The 20,572-nt window shown below is 40.6% G+C and overlaps 1 protein-coding gene across 2 annotated transcripts in view; it reads right to left on the bottom strand.

Moving 5' to 3' along the window:
• TPK1 (thiamin pyrophosphokinase 1) overlaps window positions 1-20,572 on the bottom strand; it is a 467,722-nt gene that overhangs the window by 261,399 nt on the left and 185,751 nt on the right. For both annotated transcript variants that reach the window (XM_075211273.1, XM_075211274.1), the window contains exon 6: window positions 11,173-11,268. In XM_075211273.1, the coding sequence (XP_075067374.1) occupies window positions 11,173-11,268 (96 nt within the window). The remainder of the gene's footprint in view (window positions 1-11,172; window positions 11,269-20,572) is intronic.

Here is a 20,572-nt window from a genome sequence, read left to right as displayed (position 1 = left end):
CAACGTGCATGAGAAAATGTGGAAATACATAGTATTTTGTTAATAAATGAAGGACAAGTACTGAGGACAAGGTGAACTCAATACCTTAAAGAAAATGTTCTCCTAAATATATTACCCTGTCATCTTTATTATTAACGTTTATATATTGGGCACCACAAAATTCCTCGGCACCATATAGAGCAGCAGTCCAAACAGGGTAGATACAAATCAAGTAACACTACAAAAGCCTAGTAACTAAGAGACAAAGGTAACACAATACAAATAGTGTTACAAAACAAGAGCAATATAAAGCGAATAGTATTACAAAATGCGAGATAAAAGGGTGACATGGGCCACAGAGTGGAAGTAGCATCTTCAGTAGTGATATAGCAGAGGACTTAAACCATATGTAATATAGCAGATTGAATGAAAAGAGGAGAGGCAGGCCTGCTGGAAAAGGCAAGATAGGAAAGAAGAAAGGAAGGAGTGGGGGTTGGAGGAAAAAGTAGAAAGGAGGGTCCTGCTTGTGAGATCTTACATTCTACAGGTGTGCTTTTAGGGAAGATCATTTCAAAGGTGGGGAGCAGCACAAGAGATGCCTTGCAGGTGGGGGAGAGACATGGTTATCAGAGGGGTGGTAAGACGGTGGCCGTTGGTCAAGAGGAGAAGTTTGTAGGGAGATGAGGTTGGGGATGTAGAAAGAAGAAGAGAGTGCAAGGGCTTCGTAGGTGAAGGTGGGGAGTTTGGATAGGTGTTACAGTCTGCCTCTGCCTGCAATACATCACCCCCCGTGGAGGCTGCTTTGGTTATATCAGATCCTGTCTGCAAGGGGTTTAGACCTCATCATTAGATCTGGATCCTGATCACCTGTATCTGGCCTTTTTAAAACTGTCTTTTCCAACAGACTAGTCCCAGTTCAATTGATTGCCTCTGCTGCTTATCTCTCTGATACTCCTGTGATCTACTCCTGATTGTCCCCTGCTATCAGACTCCTGTTTGTTCCTTTCCTTTTGACCCAGACCCCACCTTCATTTGACCTTGCTCCTGTTTTCTCTCTGGTACTGGTTTGGCTCTCCTACTTCTGACCTTGGCTTGCCTGACCTTCATACCTGTCTGCCCCTTCCATGGAACATCCAGTCTCTGCTTCAAGATAGCATGACGGTAAGCCTACAACTCCCATAATTTCTAGACTGTTCCTCTGCATAGTCTGCAATATATCTTACCAGTGTTATCAAGTGCTATTGCCCTGTTTGCAATATACCTTACAAGCGTTATCAATTGCTTTGATCCTGTCTGCAATATATCTTACTAGCATTACCTGTTGGACTTGTAATAGCTGTATTACCATTGACTGAATTTAGTTATTACCCGTGTGACCTGTTTTTAAATGAAAGTACTCTGTTTGCATTCAAAAGTAGTCTCTGTGTTATTTATACTGGGAACCCTAACATTTGAACTGGAGCCTGCAAGCTGCACGCTCCCCGCTCTTGAACAGAGGTTCTATCACATACCAGGCCCGCCGATCACTTGGTCGGGTCCCAGGCTACCTACCTGGGTGGTCTTTATTCTCAGCTGCCTGAAGGGTAGGCCTCGCAGGCTCATCTGTTCGTCGCCATCTTGCCTCCAGTCTGCGCATGCGCAGATTTGGTCTTTAACTGTTCCTATTCTTTCCTATTGGATGGCGCCCTCTATTGGTTGCATTACTAAAGGACACCTATTTCATCCAATCACTGCCAGTTCTTCTTCTGTGTGGATGTGTCACTCCTGGCTCCAACACTCTCAGCAAATACCTGAAGTTCTACTGCACACCACTCGCTATACAATCCTGATCCAGTACCAGAGCTCTCCAACATCCCTGGACCTAAGTATATGGCCTACCACAGTTCCTTACACTCTCCAGTCTCTGTAATATTGCTCTCAGCAAAACCTAAATTTCTGCTGCATACCATTAGTCTATGATCAGGTATCAGCGCTCTAACATCTTCACTTGTGTTCTTGGCCATCATCTCTGCATTAGTTTCCTAATAGACCTCACCTAATACCAGTTAGGAGGGCCACGACCTGCATCTCAGAAACAGTCAAGCCCATATCCCTTGCGGGGGTCACTGGTGAATACCTTCCTAGTCGTGAGACTCCGCACCTCTCTAAGAGGTAGTGCCAAACTAGGCAGGTGTAAAGGGTCTTCCTATCCTGATTCGTGACAGTAAGAACTGGCCATAAAAGAAAATGGATCCTTCTGGGGAACCTTCAGCAAAAGATTTGTTGCAGCATTTGGTTAGACGTGTAGATCAACAGGATGCCACCCAACTTCAGCTGTTACAGTGTCTGCATACAATAGCCACCTGGTTAGATTCTCTCCAGTTGCTCCTCCTGCCGAGCTTCAGAATCCTGCTCCAGCTCCTTCCACTCTCAGACTGCCTACTCCTGATAAATTCTCTGGAGACACAAAATTGTTTCAGGGTTTTCTCCATCAATGTTCCATACAATTTGCTACCTCAAAATTTTCCGACTGAAAGGGCCAAAGTAGCTTAAATTGTCTCATTACTCTCAGATCAAGCTCTGGTCTGGGCATCCCCATTATGGGATCAGGATGATCCAATAATTCAACACAGTGCTGCCTTAATTTCCACTTTTCGACATATCTTTGATGAACCTGGCCGGGTCTCCTCTGCAGTTTCCAGTCTTCTAAAATTACGTCAGCGTTCCTCCTCTGTATCTCATTATGTCATCCGGTTCCACACGCTGTCCTCTGAGCTACGTTGGTATGATGAGGCTCTCGTTGCGGCTTTCTGGCAAGGTCTGTCAGATCGAATCAAAGACGTCCTTCCCTCCCAAGAACTACACCTTGAATGCTCTAATATCTCTTTGTAATTGTGCGAACACTCGGTTTCATGCGAGATCCTCTGAGAAGGAGCAGTCACGTCGGTTAACCATTAAGTTGGCTCCCAGGTTTCAATCACGAACTTCACCAAAAGAACCAATGCTGTTGGGGCGTTCACGGCTCACTCCTGAAGAACGCCAAAGACAGATTAGAGTCAATCTCTGTATCTATTGTGCCGAACCTGGACATTTCTTGTCTTCTTGTCCCAAAAGACAGAGAAACGCCAGGTCCTAATCTACTTTGGGGAGGTTTGGTTAGACTCATCCATACCAGCTCCAAAAAAAGAATCTTCAGTGTGTTCCATTTCTGTTTCCTTATGTTGGTCCTCGGGAACAGATACTCCAGTGCCTTTATTTATAATTCCGGGCCGGAAATTTTATATCAGCCTGTCGGGGTACTACATTCTGAACAGATCTACATTACTAACAGATCTCTTTTCTAGTTCTGCCTCAAGCCTCTACTCCAATCATCCTAGGCCTTCCCTGGCTACAACTACACTCCCCTCAAATTGACTGGTCCTCATTTCAAATTCTTTCCTGGGGTCAGCTTGCTAACTGAAGTCAAACCTCTCTGCTCAGTCTCCCAACATCCTCCGTCCTCTATTCCTCCAGAATAGGCCTCCATCTCTGATATCTTTGACAAAGGTCGATCTGAAGTCCTTCCACCACCTCGGCCTTGGGACTGTCCAATTTATCTTCTACCTGGCACCACTCCTCCAAAGGGTTAGGTGTATCCGTTGTCAGTACCTGAGACCCACGCAATGTTTGAGTACGTAAAAGAAAATCTGAACCATGATTTTATCAGACCCTGCACCTCACCCACCGAAGCGAGTTTTTATTTGTCAAGAAGAAGGATGGATCATTACTTCCCTGTACAGACTATCGAGGTCTAAATACCATCACCGTCAAGAATTAATATCCGATTTCCTTGGTCACTGAATTAGTTGACCGGATCAAAGGTGCTCCTATTATTTTATAAATTAGACCTGCAAAGGGGCTTACAACCTGATTCGTATTCGCAGGGGAGACGAGTGGAAGACAGCCATCAACACCAGGGATGGGCATTATGAATATCTAGTGATGCCTTTCTTGCTCTGTAATGCTCCCGCTTTCAACCAGAGTTTTGTAAACAAAATATTTTGAGACCTTCACTACACCTGTGTCGTGGTCTATCTAGATGACTCATGTTTCTGAAGTTCTACCTAGGTCACAGTACAACCATCTATTCTGTAAACTGGAGAAGTGCTCCTTTGAATCCTCTCAGATGCCTTTCCTGGATTTTTTTGTTTCTGGCTCTGGTCTACAGATGGATCCGGAGAAGGTTTGTTCCATACTTGACTGGGCTCTGCCCTTGGTACTCAAGTCCATTCAATGGTTCCTAGGATTTTCCAACAATTATAAACAATTTATTGCAGGTTATTCCACTCTGGTCTCTCCCCAAGGTGGCACTAACCTGGAAAGGAGCCAGCACCAACTCTTGGCCTTCGGAGGCACTGGAGGCATTTTGAATCCTACAAACTTCCTTTTCCTCGGTTCCTACACTCAGGCAGCCCGAAACTACTTTATCGTTTTTCCTGGAGGTAGACACTTCGGCCGTGGGGACTGGAGCTGTTCTTTCGCTGAAACACCCTCCGACCTGAAGAAGTCCAGTGTCTTAACCTGCACCAAGTGTGTTGGTCACTGTTCTTCTCACGCTTCAATTTACACATCACCTTTAGGCCGGTTGCTAAGAATAAAAAGGATGATGCTCTGACCAGAGCCTTTCTACAATTACAGGAAAGTGAAGAGTTCCTGAAGTGTCCTATTCTGGATCCGACTAGTCTACAGTCTGCCACTTGGCTACCACAACCTCTCCTCCTCTAGGCAAAACATTTGTACATTCCAATCTCCGTAAAAAGCTTCTTCATTGGCTTTACGCCTCCAGTTTCTCAGGTCATACTGAAGTACGTAAAACCACAGTAATTGTTTCTAGAAGCTATTGGTGACTTTTTCTCTGTGCGGACATCAAATAGTTTGTGGCAGCTTGTGACATCTGTGCATGACTTACCCGATTCCAGAGTATGACTCTGACCTTACCAAGTGATCTTTTATTGTTACTGATTTGTTGAGCATATGGTATCCGCTCAAAAAAGGGGGGTTACTTTTATGATCTGCCTCTGCCTGCAGTATCTTATTCCCCCTGTGGAGGCTGCTTTGGTTATACCAGAACCTTCATGCAAGGGGTTTAGCCCTCATCATATGATCTGGATTCTCATCACCTGTGTCTGGCCTTTTTATAGACTGCCTTTTCAAACCGACTGGTAGCACTTCAACTGATTGTCTCTGCTGCTGGTCTCTCTTTGATACGTCTGTGACCTGGTCCTAATTGTCCCCTGCTATCTGACTCCTGTTTCAATCTTTTTGCTTCTTTTCTTGTGATCCAGACCCCAGCTTCGTTTGACCTTGCTACTGATTACTCCCTGGTACTGTTGTGGACCATGCGACTTCTGACCTTGGCTTGAATCACCTTCATTCTGTCTGCTCATTCACTCCCCAGCGTCTGCTTCAAGACAGCAAGCCTACAACTCCCATCATTTCTAAACTGTTCCTCTGCGCAGTCTGCAATATATCTTACCAGCATTAGCAAGTGCCCTGTTCCTGTCTACTATATATCTTACCAGCATTACCAAGTGCCTTGTTCTTATCTGCATTATATGTTACCAGCACTGCCTGTTGTGCATACGGACTTGTGATAGCTGTATTACCATTGACTGCATTAAGTTATTACCTGTGTTCAAAATAAAGACACTTTGTTTGCATTCACAACTACTCTCTGAGGTCTTCATACTGGGAACCCTAATAAAACGGAGCAAATGAAGAGATCGGCAGAGGGGGGAGGCAGATGCCGATCGGCAAGAGAGGAAGTTAATGAGAAACTGAGGAGGAGAGAGGCGGGTAAGAGGGAGGCCAGACAGGCAAAGGTTGTCATAGTCGAGGCGAGATATCATAGAAGAGTGGTTTAGTCCTGCAAAAATAGTCTGTTGCTTTTTCACTATCTTTTTGCTTGATAGTAAAAATTTTACTCCAGTCCACTATCACTGGAAAATATATGGCCAACTGCGTGATTATTTGTCTAATATTGTCCTGATTATCATCCTCGGTTAAGGATTCATCCTCCTCCAACATACAATCCTTAATGAACTTTTGTATATCAGTATTGAGAGGAAGACAGGCCTTCAACATTACTCGCCAATCGTTATTAGTTGGCTCGTACACATTACCATAATATCTAATAAACTGCTGACATTTGGTCAAATCTTTCCTAGGATCAGGGAAATCAGACAAAATTGTAAATATTTCAGATCTAGTGCATGGATCACGCTTTGCTACATGTTTTAAGGGAACATCACTATCTCTGTCCGCTTTTCCATTGGGAACTGCTGTTATGCAGACAGGATGTAAGTCTACCAAATGACTATGTTCTGAACTAGTTGCTGAAATTGCTGCTGCAGTACAATGGATGTCTCCCCCTGTGTTAACCTTTACATTATTCCCACCACTTTCAGCCGCTGCCCCTGCTGGTGGGATAGTTCCTTCTCTTTGTCCTGAAACATTACTTTTAACATTACTTAAAACAAGTTACTAGTTACAGTTTTTACATTTTTTGGTATTGACTGTACTATCCGCCGCGACCGAATTTGTCGCGGGCGTGTTTGCGCTCAGTTCGCCACGCTTAGCAACGCACACTTCCGGAATGCTTGTTTCCGGTACGCTTACTTCCGCTGAACACGCGTTTCCTTGCCACGTGTTCCCTTCTTGTTGCCACAATTTTAAACAGTCATCATGTTCAATTCTCATTTTTGTTGATTTAATCAACCGCACTTTATCTCTAACATTATTTAACACCTCTGAGTCAAGAGTACCTATGTTTGGGAAAGGTTTCACACACTCCCGGGTCATCTTGACCCATTTGTCGCAGTATGCCGTTGCATAAGCACCGTATTTATTATACATCACATACTTCACCGAACCAACCGGCCATTCATTAGGCAGTACAACATGAACTATCTCTAGCGTTTGCTTTGTATCCATTGTAAAAACAACCTATTTCTCAATGCTACCCAGAACAGAACCTACTAGAGATTTTTATCTGTGGACGGTTTCAACAGGAACGTCCCCTTAAAAATATCAATGCCTTTCCTAGTTTGAGTACTTTACCACTGTTAGCAACCGATATCAATCAAGAATATCAGTGGTTGCAGCGTATTTCCTCCCACATCTCCCAAGTCCCAATCACGGCTGCACTAAATCAACCATGCGGTCTGATCGCACCGCTTACGGATACTAACTATCAGTAAGCTTTGCGATCAATATTTGGGAATGCCGCGAAAACCTGTTATTTTCGCTTTGAGTATGCAATGCATACTCTGTGGTGTCTCTTTATCACCTGCTCTTATTAGAACAGAACACCACTCACACAAAGGTCTCTTTATATCCTGCTCACCCAGTGAACAGAACCTTTGTTGTCAGGTCCCCTTTTTACCATGCCCCGTCAGACACACCTGAACCAAAGCGCTATCAATTTTAAATAGTACCACACTGCCCTCCCAATACTCAATCAAGGCCCTGCCATGCGGTCCAACCGCACTGCTCAGAGATACTAGTTATCAGTGAACATCGAGATTAGTATTAGGCGCACGTGCAGAATCCTATATTCTGTTTGTCTTTATGTATAAATAACATTCACATACACACACATAACCTTTGTTTTCTGTACAGAAAATAAATTTCCCAAACAATGGCACTATCCTTTCAGAGATTTTACCAAGTGATTACACTATGACAGACTATGATCATGACTGTTTACCCACGTGGCAACAATACCGGAAGTACACATACTCTATGCAGGAAGTACACATACCTTATGCAATGCTATACCCTTTAAAACGCAAAACGACAAAAAAAAGAAACATTTTTCTTCCTTGTCCCTAGATTCAAATTAGCGTTCCTTCAGTCTATGCAACAACGAACATTCGGTTTCGCAACACAAAGTGAACCACAGGTCTTAAACACATTGCGTTCTTTCCTGTTATGCGACGCGTCCGTCAATCCACCCTTTGTTGAGGAACCGAATATCGTAAGCGTTGCATACTTGCCGGTAACGTAACTCACCTTCGAGCCCCCAAATTATTAAAGTAATTCTATCGTTTTCAAATAAGCATTGCCCAATCAATTGTATGTGTTTCCAAAGCACAAAGTTATTTATTTTAGCAGATGTAAATAGTCAACAATTCAATACATTATTATATTATAATAAAGTACAGTACAGAAAATACCAAAAGTTACATACATACATACCGCGCTCTTATCGCATTGCGCTCGCTGCGCAACCACGGGACCCGATGGACAGTATATCTGCTTAGAATACTGTGTCAGAAGTGACTGAGGCTGGTGGGGGATGCAGCTATTATATATACAGTCAGTGTTTCATTGTGAACAATAGAGATGACGTAGCTTGCTTCTATAGGTCCAGACGTTGGGTGGGTTCAGGGTAAACAGATCATAGGCTGATTCAATCTAAGGAATCCAAAGGAGGGGGTCTGCTCCTTTCATAGCCAGCATCATACAAAGGTTTATTCTCTAATATCAATAACTAAAGTATGCAATGTGCGATCTCTTCGCTGAATGCACCGGACAGCTGCTGATGAATAGGGCTTTAATATGACACCAGGCGTGGTACCTTTCCTATAACCTGAACCTTGAATATCACTGAAGTGTACATGTAATCACTATATATAATATATATATATATATATATATAGACTGATAATAAACCAAATACTATCTGCTCCTAAATTACAGTGTGATGGAACCAATATGAATATGAATTATGTAAATAACTAAATGTTGTAATGCGAGTGTGTGCGTGCGTACTTTACCGTGCAATCGCACCACGCCACGTGTTACGTGGCGTATGGATCACAATCGCATGGCAAAACAATATTAAACCAATATACTTTCGTTCATCCAATTATACGACTTTGACAATATATATATATATATATATATATATATATATATATATATATATATATATATATATATATATATATATATATACACACACACACACACACACACAAGTTAACCCGTGCATGATACTCATGCATTCTAGTCAAATCAAGCTACTTAAGGTGTTAAAAAGGTTCTTGTCATGCATTTGGGCCTAGCCCAGGCCTCCTCAGGGGAAGAGCGTTACTTCCAGATGCAAGCGCCCTTTTTTAACGTGGTTTTGTCCACATGTCACCACCTCATCCTCCATCTTCATTGCAACATCCTTCATCAAGCTACTTAAGGTGTTAAAAACTCCCCACTGTCACCCCCGGCAACCACCAACCACTCCCAACTGCCACTTCTCCTTCAAGAAATATATAGGTCAGTGTATAACTCTGCCCAGCAGGTGGCGCTGCAGCTTGGTTTTTTTTTTCCCACACACACCACTAGGAATTTATATAGTAGATGATTATATATATATATATATATATATATATATATATATATATATATATATATATATATATATATATATATCCCTATATAGATCTATATCTATATATAGCTATATATCTCTATACCTGTTCTCGATATCTCTATATCTCTCTCATATATATATATACATATATATATATATAGTGTGAAAAGACCCAATCAGTTTTCAATAATACTGTCGCTGTATGAAGTTTGTTGTGAGAAAGGGTTGTCAAGGGAGATCTTATCTACAGCCACTTCGCAAAACTTGGACAGATTTTATGAACCACTCTACCATGTCCTGATTCAGTTTGGAAAGGCGAGGTAGACCTGTCCGAAAAATTCAGTTGAATAAATCCAAGGTATGTTTAAACTGCACTTGGAATTTATCATTCTTGATTTAGTCTCCAGATATAAAATGAAAATTCTTCAGAAATGTCAAACAATTTAGTAGAAAAGTCTATGGGGAGCAGAGCGTCAGCTAATACTGACCACAAAAGGACCAAGTATATGGTATTTGGTAACCATAAATATTCACTTCAATATGAAAAAACTTGAATGCAATAGGCTAGGAGCATCAGCTAAATAGCAAACAACAGAGAGAAAAAGGAACATCTCTGACAAGTATTTTGTAAATATAAAAGGTACAGACAACTGCCATGGAGAGCCAAGAAAAGGGAGCCTTATATTTAGTCTGTGCAAGGACAAGAAGTAACATATTTCCCTAACTAGTGAAATATATTTTCAGTGTGTAAAGATACTAGTAGGCAGTTAATGTGCACAGTATATAAAATTAATCAGCCTCCTGACAATGTCATCAAACAACATCCATGGGAAATGCCTGAGGATCAATTGATGAAGCACAAAAAAGTTGAAAGCAATCATTTTTGTAACAAGTTCCAAATAGTTGTCTCCATTAATTTGCTCTTTCTGTACTTTGAGAATAACAATAAACAAGATAATTTGCATGTGGACTGTACACAGTTCACCCTTAATGATGGATTGAAACCAGTCTAAAAGGTGACAAGTGAGAAAATCACAAAATTATTAAAAAAAATGAATCAGTCTGGAGCATTTCTGGATGTGAAAGCTTTAACTTACATTTCACATAACAACTGGCTTTACTGCTTATATACAGTATTTCAGTGATCAAAATGGGCTGGTATATGGTGGTATGCCATACAGCCACTTCTCTTACTACCTTCATTGTAAACATCCTTTTAATTACATTTTCCATACCGCCACTTCTAAACTTCCACTTCAACCACTGATTATATCATTATTATCCATGGTGTTGTATACTGATCATTGCACGTTTGCTAGGTTTTACAATCCGTTACATTGCTTGATTATGAACTAACGTTATAAACTTAACTTTCCTAGTCAAATAACAGATCTGGTGTCAGAAAAGAAGTCCAGTTGCCAGAGTGGATGGAATCAGAAACAAGGCATGGCCAGTGTAGGCAAAAGTGGAGCGTAGTTAAACAAGCTGAACTCAGCCCACGGTTTATCAAACAGAGACATAGTCAAGGATGAGTCAGTTCAGTACACAGGTAACAGTAGTATAAGTAGCAATGCGAGATCACAGAAAGGGAAATGGAAAGTTGCTGGGTTTAAATAGCCCAGTGCTTCCTCTCAATGGTCACTGACTGACATGTGAAGCGCTCGTCGTAATTTAGAAATCCCTGGGAAAAATCTCTCAGCAACTACAGTAGTAGACAAGGCAAATTGACCAGCAACACAATCCAGGGATTGAGGCCCCAGAGACTCAGCTCCTGCCACAAAGGTATAGCATCATTTAATTACCTGAAGTTTATTCTGCTTTATTTTGTCTTGCAGAACTGAAAGGCACTTTGTGAAGTCTGTGTAGTCTTGGTCTGGTGTTTCAATCAGTTCACATCCCTATATAAAAAGAAAAGACAAAAACCAAAAATGCATGATCTTAGAACATGACCATAGGACAGTCATTAGAAAATCTTACTACACACAATGTGGCTGATGTAAAATGGGACTTATGCCAGAAAGTGGGTGCACTCATATGCAGACTTGCGCTATTCTGCCACTAATGCCCGCATGCACTTTGAGAGGCAGGACAGGAGAGGGAAAGGGCAGTCTAACTATGAGCAAGTACAGTAAAGGCGTGTTTATACAAATACAGCTCACGCACATCTACCAAACACACAAACATCTGTTAGGAGGTGTATCTTTTGCACCTGATAGAAGGTAGGTGCAAACACTCGCTGGTGAGGATGACTTATTGTAAACCAGGTGCATATGGTGCTGATGCGGATGCTTCTTAACTTGTATATAATTGCATGTAAAAGAACCTGTATTTGCGGCATACCTGAACATGCTATGTTCCTATTCTATTTCTGGATACGCTTGTTACATTACCATACAAATTTACACTTTTCCCTCTTATGATATGCCTACTTTAGCCCTTTAAACCTTATTTACTCTATCACACATATTTCTATATATATAATATCCCCTGCATCAAGATGTTATAAATTCATAACCATAACACACATATATATGTATGAAATAGAACTAAATCAGTCTTGAGCATTTCTGGATGTGCAAGCTTTAATAACTTGTACAATAATGAATAAAATAATTGTACAATAATGTAATAATATGATTTCAATAACAATCTTACACATGGTACATATAATAGATGACAATCCATGTGTAGGTACAATAGCTTATTATGTATATGTGCGTGTGTGTGTGTGTGCGTGTGTGTGTGTGTGTGTGTATCTCGGAATTCATTACAATTCACATGTTGACTGCATTATCTCCATCTTAATCCTAATTGCACTATAGATCACTATTCTAGTACATATACTCATAATGAAACTTCTTCTTACAATGCAAAGTCACCATCCAAAATGGCTGACCTAACACCAGGCTTTGTTACGTACACATGCTAGCAGAATGTGGCTCAAAGGCCTAATTTAGTAACAATGCAATCATCATAGCCACAGTAGCAGATTTTAACTTATTAGACTACACAACCAGTAATATATATTTATATAGCATTGTCCACTAGTTTCCTTTTGGTCCCACAGGGAAGAGATATTTACAAACTTCCCAGCAACATTCCTAATTTCAATTCAACCTATGTGCAACAAAAGACATTTATTTCTATCCATCTATGAAACAAAGCATTTATTTTGCAATCTTCTTACAACACAGAACCGCCAAACAATATCACTTAACAATATCTCATACATGAGTCTATTTTATCACATATCTGTTTGTCCAGTCATTATACACTGTCTTCTCCAGACATGCCCCACAGATCAGGGGGAAGAGGACGAGAGCACACACCAGCAAGACAAGCTACCAAATACAGTCTGTATCAAAATCAACAACCAGAACTAAAATATATGTTTACAGTGTTACACAATACAGTATGAATTTTTATTTAGCAGATATTCAGAGAGAAGCCACACTATAGGCACATCAAATACAATACTATTCAAGTATGAGGTCTATTGTATTGGCACAATCAAACTCCTAAGGTACTACTAATTTCAAACTCTTAAACTGCATTACTTCTTAAGCACACTAACATTTCTCCCAAATCAGAGAATATCCTAAATAACAAAATCTACCAATGTATTTACAATAACACAGCTACAAACATTTCTATAAACCAAAGAATATAATTTCAAACATCACATCATTACTAACCAAATGTGATCTGGTCACAAACCAGATATCAACACTCCATGCTGTCCCATGTATTTCAATATCATTTACCATTAAACTACTAACAATGTACAGTGTACATTTTACTCATATTTAAGTCTATTTCCTTATGTTCAAAATGTTATCAATGCCAGAAAACGGTCACATATATACTTTACTATTCTTCGATCCAAAGAGGGAGAGAAATCCAGGATATGTGTCTGCTTCTAAGTCCAAAAGAGCTATCTCAAAATGTGTGTGTATTTACCATTTTATCCCCCAATGGTAGGCGAAATACCAAAACAGACATGTTAATTAAGCAGCTAGCAGCTTTAAAGTATTTTTTTAAAGTATTTCAGTATACCATATAAAGTGGGGTGTGTAAAGAAGCCAACTATCTTTTAAATTTTTTTGTGTGTAAAGAAAAATGTCAAATATCATATTTCTCACTGTATATGGGTGGAAATACACTCTCTTTGCGTGTTCAATTCTGAGTAGGGATGTGCACCGGCCACTTTTGGTGTCTCGTGTTTTGGGTTCGGATTTGCTTGATGTTTTGGGTTCGGATTTGTTTTGCAAAACACCTGTCGAAAGGTTTTGGTTCGGATTTAAGGTTTTGGATTGGGATTTATTTTGAAAAAAGCATAAAGTTCCAAAATCAAGTTTTTGGGCTTATTTTCACTCCTACGCTATTATTAACCTCAATAACATTTAATAACAATCATTTCCACTAATTTCCAGTCTATTCTGAACACCCTCACACCTCACAATATTGTTTTTAGTCCAAAACGTTTCACCGAGGTAGCTTTCTGGACTGCGTAGTGGAGTGGCCCCGGTACCCAATTTGATACCGGGGCCACAATATAATAAAAAAAACCTCAATTGTTCTGAATTCCACCAAAAAAGTATCTGGACTGCGTAGTGGAGTGGTCCCCACAATATAATAAAAAAATCGCTCAACTGGTCTGAATTCCACCAAAAAAGTATCTGGACTGCGTAGTGGAGTGGTCCCCACAATATAATAATAAAACCCTCAACTGGTCTGAATTCCAGTGCACAGATGGCGGACACCGGATGGACGTCTAAAACCAACATAGCAGTTAAGGGCGCAGTTCCTCTTTTTTGTGTCTGCACAAACAATTAACGTAGTAATAGAAATGACAGTTTGTTTTTTTTAAATAGAGAAAGAAAGAAGGTAATAATAGAAATGGCAGTTATTCGAATCCCCAGGAGAGTCTAAGTGGGGTGAGCCACAGAGAGATTATTTCCCTCAGTTTCTCTAACAGGTTGTCAGTGTTGTGCCTCTTCTTAAAATCTGTGATACATAACTACACACACTCGGCAAAGCTTTTACAAATTATCTGCGGCACAGGAGAGTACCACTGGACTGTACTTTAATAGCAGTACCTATTATTTTTGGGTACAGCAACAGTGAATGATCGTAGTTAGACTTTTAAATAGCAGTACAAGCTAGATTTTTTAAAATTTTGTAATATTTTTTTCCAATTAATTTTGGAATTTTTTTTATTTTTTTTTAATTCATTTTTTATAATTTTTTTTATAAATTTAAATTAGTTTTTTTAGAACTTTTGGATAACTTGGAAATAACAATGCCCTTAGCAGAACAGACCACAGGACACAGGAAATACAGAAAGAAAGAAGGTAGCAATAGAAATGGCAGTTCCTCTTTTTTGGAACTGCACAAACAGTGATGAAAATGAAGGTGGAGCTGGTGGCATGTCACGGTCCTCTTCAGAGGACAATCTCCTGACCAGCAGGTCTTTGCACTGCTGTAGACTTGTGTCCGCCGGAAACAGAGACACAACATACGCTTTAAACCGAGGATCGAGAACGGTGGCCAGAATGTATTCCTCTGACTTTAAAAGACTGACCACCCTCGGATCCTGGCAAAGCGTACGAAGGGCTTCATCCACAAGAGCTACATGCTTGGTGGAATCGCAATGGTGTACCAGCTCCTCCCTCACTTTCTCCAGCTGCTTCTGCAAAAGCCTGATCAGGGGAATCACCTGACTCAAGCTGGCAGTGTCGGAACTGACTTCTCGTGTGGCAAGTTCAAATGGCTGCAGAACCTTGCACAACACGGAAATCATTCTCCAGTGCGCTTGACTCAGGACTGGAGTTATACAGCAGTACCACTGGACTTATACTGCAGAATCAGTGAAATTTGTAATATGGCAGTAACAACAATGGACTTATACTGCAGAATAAGTGAACTTTGTAATATTGCAGTACCAATGGACCTATACTGCACGATTGTTTTGGGATATATATTTTTTATATATTTACTTTTTTGTATTTTTTTTTATAACTTTTTTTGAATTTTTTTATAATTTGGGAATAATGGGGAAATAACAATGCCCTTAGAAGGACAGAGCACAGGACACAGCACCACTGGACTGAAAAGGACACAGCACAGGGCCCAGCAGCACCACTGAACTCAGAAGGACAGAGCACAGGACACAGCACCACTGGACTGAGCAGAACACAGAGCACAGCACAGCACAGCACAGCACTGAACAGCACGAGATATAGCAGGACAGAGGACCACCTAACACACCCTCCCTCTACCCTGATCGATGCCCGAGTGAAGATGGCGGCGACTAGCGGGGAATTTATAGGATCCGAGTATCGCGAGATCCGACAGCGGGATTATGACTCCGAGCCTCGGTTTCAGTTTTGCAATTGGCGGGAATACCTGGATCTGTCTCGGATCGGCAACGTTCGGGTGGGCTCAGATTTCAGCTGCCCGGCTGTCATCATGGCTGACAGTGTGTGCAACTGGGTCGCTGCTAATTATGTCAGTCTCCTGTGGCTAATTGCAAGGCCTGTTTCTCTAAAGTCCTGAATGGCTATTGTAAATATTTAAGGCAGGAAGGACTTAGCCTCCCCACCGGTTATATAGTTTAGTGGGCTGCACATTGCTGACCAGCTCCAGTCCTGTGGATAGTCTTCTTCTGATTACTGATTCCTCTTGTGACCCCTGGCTTGTATGTGAACACAAATTGAACTCTGATTGCTCCTGACCTTGGCTTTGTTATTTGGATTCTCCTTGTCTGCTACCAGCCCTGACCTTTGGCCTGGTCTCGCTTATTCTGATTGCTATGGATTCATGACCTTTGGACCATCCTGGATTGCCTCCTGTACAATTTCTCCTCGTTCCTGCGCTACGGTATCTGAACATAAGCTCCTATTATTTGAGGGTTAACACCTGGGTGGATCCAAGTACCTGCGAGCATAACCAGCTCTACGGGAAAGGTGGCTGAGATAGGTGAAGACTTCTATCACCTGTTCTGGAGTTCATGGGGCATATTAAAAAAAAGCACGATAGCGCTCTTACCGGGAAATTAAGGTCCCTCTGTGTCCTCCGCAAATTTATGAAAGGTGCATCGCAGCAGATATCGTGGATATCTGCTGCTTTGCACTCCTCTTCGATTTTGGGAGCAGTCACCATTCAACAGTATGGTGACTGCTTCTGGCCGCAATCTAACAAGTTCCGAAAAAAAGTTTTTTTCGGTAACTTGTCTTGATACTGTACGCCAGCTGAAGCTGGCGTACATTATCAAAATTGTCAGATTTCAGTGCTGTCAGCTCTGCTCCGAAGAGCAGAGCTGGACAGCGCATGTGTGGAGGGATTACATGATCCCTCCCTGTCACTCACCACTCTCTCTGCAGAGACAGAGCGGGGATGTCTGTGCGAACTGCACATGCGCAGTTCCAGTGTGAAGACAAATGAAGAGGACCTGGAGGACATCGCGATCCGAAGAGGCGGGGCAAGTGTGATTTTTTTATCACAGAAACAGCAGTTTATCGGAACTGCTGTTTCTGTGATCCGTTTTAAATACAATTGAGAAATAGTTCAATCCTTATCCACTCGATAAGGATTGATAACTATTTTTGCCGATGATTGATAAATGTGCCCCCATGTCAGAGCCGTCAGCCGTAAAATGCAGCATACGCACAAGCGTACGTACAATAAAGATGCACATCAGAATGCATAAAACTTTTATTCTAAATAAAAATGACAATTGTTATCAGTATAATAATTTAAAAAAAATATATTTTCCTATATACATTTTTTTATTACCATTATTGACATAAAGATGACTTCAATGAAAAGTCTCTGTATTTTTAGCACAAAATACAACTCCAACAAGTTATTTTTTTTTATTCTAGGCACCATATATCAGTTTTTTGTAGGTAGCAAAAGATATAGCTCAACATACTATTCTTGACACAAGACTATGTTTTGGCTCATTCTTCTGTCACCTAGATGGCACTCATAAATCTGAACAGGGAGTGCTCTGTTTTTACATTAGCCATGAACAATTTCCCTTGTTTGCATACTAGTCCTTACGAACCGGCCACCAGAACGGTCACTGTTTTGTATACAATTCTATATCTTGCATACAAGAAAGGGGACAGTTTTATAAATACAGGCCACTTTATTTGTATAGGTCAAGTGGTGCCTGGCTGCATAAATTATATTTACTTCTTGGCAGCATTAAAACCATACAGATGAATACACTTGATATATGCATTGTTATGTATATGTCTATTTGGCTGATCATTAGATTATATTTTTAAATGCTCAGGAAGCATGCATTTCTCTGTGTCTGATGTAGCAACACACTAATTGTTCATAGCTTTTAGTATTGGTTATTTGATCAGTATTCCAACATCAAACTACATAATCTATATTAGTAAAGCAGCACTGACCATTATGCTAAACCACACCTCTTTTCCCCAGATTTGCTCTGGGCACCAGAATGTAAGGATTCCAATTCCAAACCTGTGGAGCTTGCTCCAAGGTTTTAGACAAATTTGCCAAGACCTGCTGCAACTATTCAGTTCACTTTAAATACAAAGTACAGGGCCAGATTAACCCGAGGTCTAACTGGGCTAGAAGCCCAGGGGCCTCGGGAAACTGGGAGGCCCACCGGTATTCATCGGGTCGGGAGCGTCCCCGCCCCCAACTGTCATGTCATGGAAAATGGCAGGCAGCTAATACCAAATGTTATGCTGTTAGCTGCCTGCTGTCACTGTAGTGCTTCCGCGGTGCGCAGTAATCTCCTTACTGAGGAGATCTCATGAGAGATCTCCTCAGTCATAATCTCACTCTCACGAGATCTCCTCAGTAAGGAGCTTACTGATCTCCTCAGTAAGGAGCTTACTGCGCGCCGCAGAAGCACTACAGGCAGTGGCAGAAGAACAGAAGGAGGTAAGCGCTCGAGGAGGGGCCTCATTGGCGGCGGGGGGCCCTCACAGTACCCTTAGCCCGGGGGCCTCAATTCCCTTAATTCGGCCCTGACCGAGGATCACACCCGGGAATGTGGCATCCGTCCAACCATGTCAGTGTATAAGACGTCCACGTAGTCAGAAACTGGGACAACTCCCTGGGAAAAAGATGAAGTTGACAATACTGACTGTACTAAGCAACTTAGACGTTATTCAAAAGTTTTGGATATAAGCAAGTTTGGATTTTATACAATTACTACTATTCTAAATGTCTGAATAAGCCTGCAGACTAAGGTTCACCGAATGGTTTGAGCTTATACTGGAAACAATGCATCTGTAAAAGAAAAAAAGGCAGTAAAACCACCTTGCTTTACATGTTCCCTTCATTTCTTAACTACAAGCAACCTTCTGACTAGCTGTCCATTTAAAATCTTGGCAGGAGCAAGGACTGAATTTTCATAGGAGAGGAGGAAACTCCCACCTTCGCAATGTTTCAAGGAAAAATATCCAAATCTCCACATCATATACATATAATTTAAATAAGAAAATGCCCAAAACATATACATTTACAGTGTACATCCAGCTTGCCCTCAAATAGTTTACAAGATACACTGTATAGGTGTAAATAATCTCTGGAACAATAGTTTGGGTCTGTGTCCTGATATGTTGATGTATACAGTGAATTTTAGTAACTTACTCTATATTATCGACAATGCTAGAAACTCTGTGTTGTTAGTTAATCACTTATACTTGAAATCTAGATGGTGTGCTCAATATTTCTTAAGTTATAAAATTCACTGATAGCTACATCGAGCTGTTTGTTGACTGTTTTGGCTTACTTTTAAACAATGACATATAGAGCAAAGCCCAGCTCACTAAGAGATGTCTTTATAGCAGCTTCTGATTAGCTCCACACAGAAACAGTCACACTAATGTGTTGTTTCCCAGTGAGCACATAAAAAAGCAAAACAAAAATCACATGGCCTTTTGATTTATTTTTTCTACCTGAACACGACTAAATTTCATGAGGAGCCTGGAAAAAAAAGAGCAACATGATTTACAGCACTATGCGCTCATATCAAATAGATAGACTCCAACATTTAGTGCTTCCATTGGTGCACACAAGTGATCAGCAAGTGTGGACACGACACTTATATACTGCCATGGCAATATTTTATATAAGACAAAATTTTCCTTTCTATTGTCATTCTCTCTACTGCATCCAAAAATACAACAGGTGAAAACTAAAAAAATAAATGTGAATGAGCTCTAAAAATTCTGTAACTCAGTTAAAAAAGCATCTTTTTAAATCAAAAATTAATGTTTTAACATGACATTTATTTTCAAGTTTTAAAATGCAAAAAGCGAGTGCAACAGCAAAAACAGCAGAATCAAATGACCTATAAAGGTCACAAATATGGAAAATGTAACAAAGATGTAACAAAGCACGCGTTAAACAGTTATAATACAAATGCAGATATTCTCTGTGAATTCTTAAAAGGAACATGCTCATTACAAGATACAGAAATGAAATTGTTTAATATTCACAAATTATCAGCGCAGTGGGTGAAAATATGTACCAGATGTACCAAGGGACTGTCAGAGCTGACAGGGATACTTATTAATAGCTATCATTGAAGTGAAATTGCAACACCAATTATCTTTTGTTATCCAGTCACCCAGCTATTTATTCTATACCGCCCTGGAATCTTTTCAGTCTTCACTTGACATGGCACGTCTGATATTGTTCAAATAATTTATTGAGTGATAATAATTCCAAGATGTGCAGAGTGTATTCAAGATGCAGAAAATGATACACTGGGGGTGGATTAATCGCAAGATAACAATCAAAGGGATTCTATGCACACAAAATAAGTTTTCAAAAAGTTGACTTTTTAAGCATTCCGAAAAAAAGAAGGAATTTAAATTTATTTTATTTGTAATGTTCTTCATTGCAAAATACATCTCCGTAGACAATAACTTTCTATTTTGTGGCTCAAAATGTATAAATGCTACAGTTCTTGCACTAACATTGTGAAATTTTGTGACATTTTTGTCCATCACTTAAGCCTTCTACCAGACGATCTACAGAAGGTGTCTGTAGAAGGTGTCATACTTGACTCCGCCATCTACTTTATTCATCACATCCAGACTCTCTCCCAGTCCTGTAGATTCCACCTTAAAAACATTGCCAGAATATACCCTTTTCTTAATCAACATGCTACCAAAACTCTTAGCCATTCTCTCATCATCT

This window comes from Mixophyes fleayi, chromosome 5 (assembly GCF_038048845.1).
Source record: "Mixophyes fleayi isolate aMixFle1 chromosome 5, aMixFle1.hap1, whole genome shotgun sequence".
NCBI classification, from domain to species: Eukaryota; Metazoa; Chordata; class Amphibia; order Anura; family Limnodynastidae; genus Mixophyes; species Mixophyes fleayi.
This window is presented reverse-complemented; position numbering and strand designations above follow the sequence as displayed.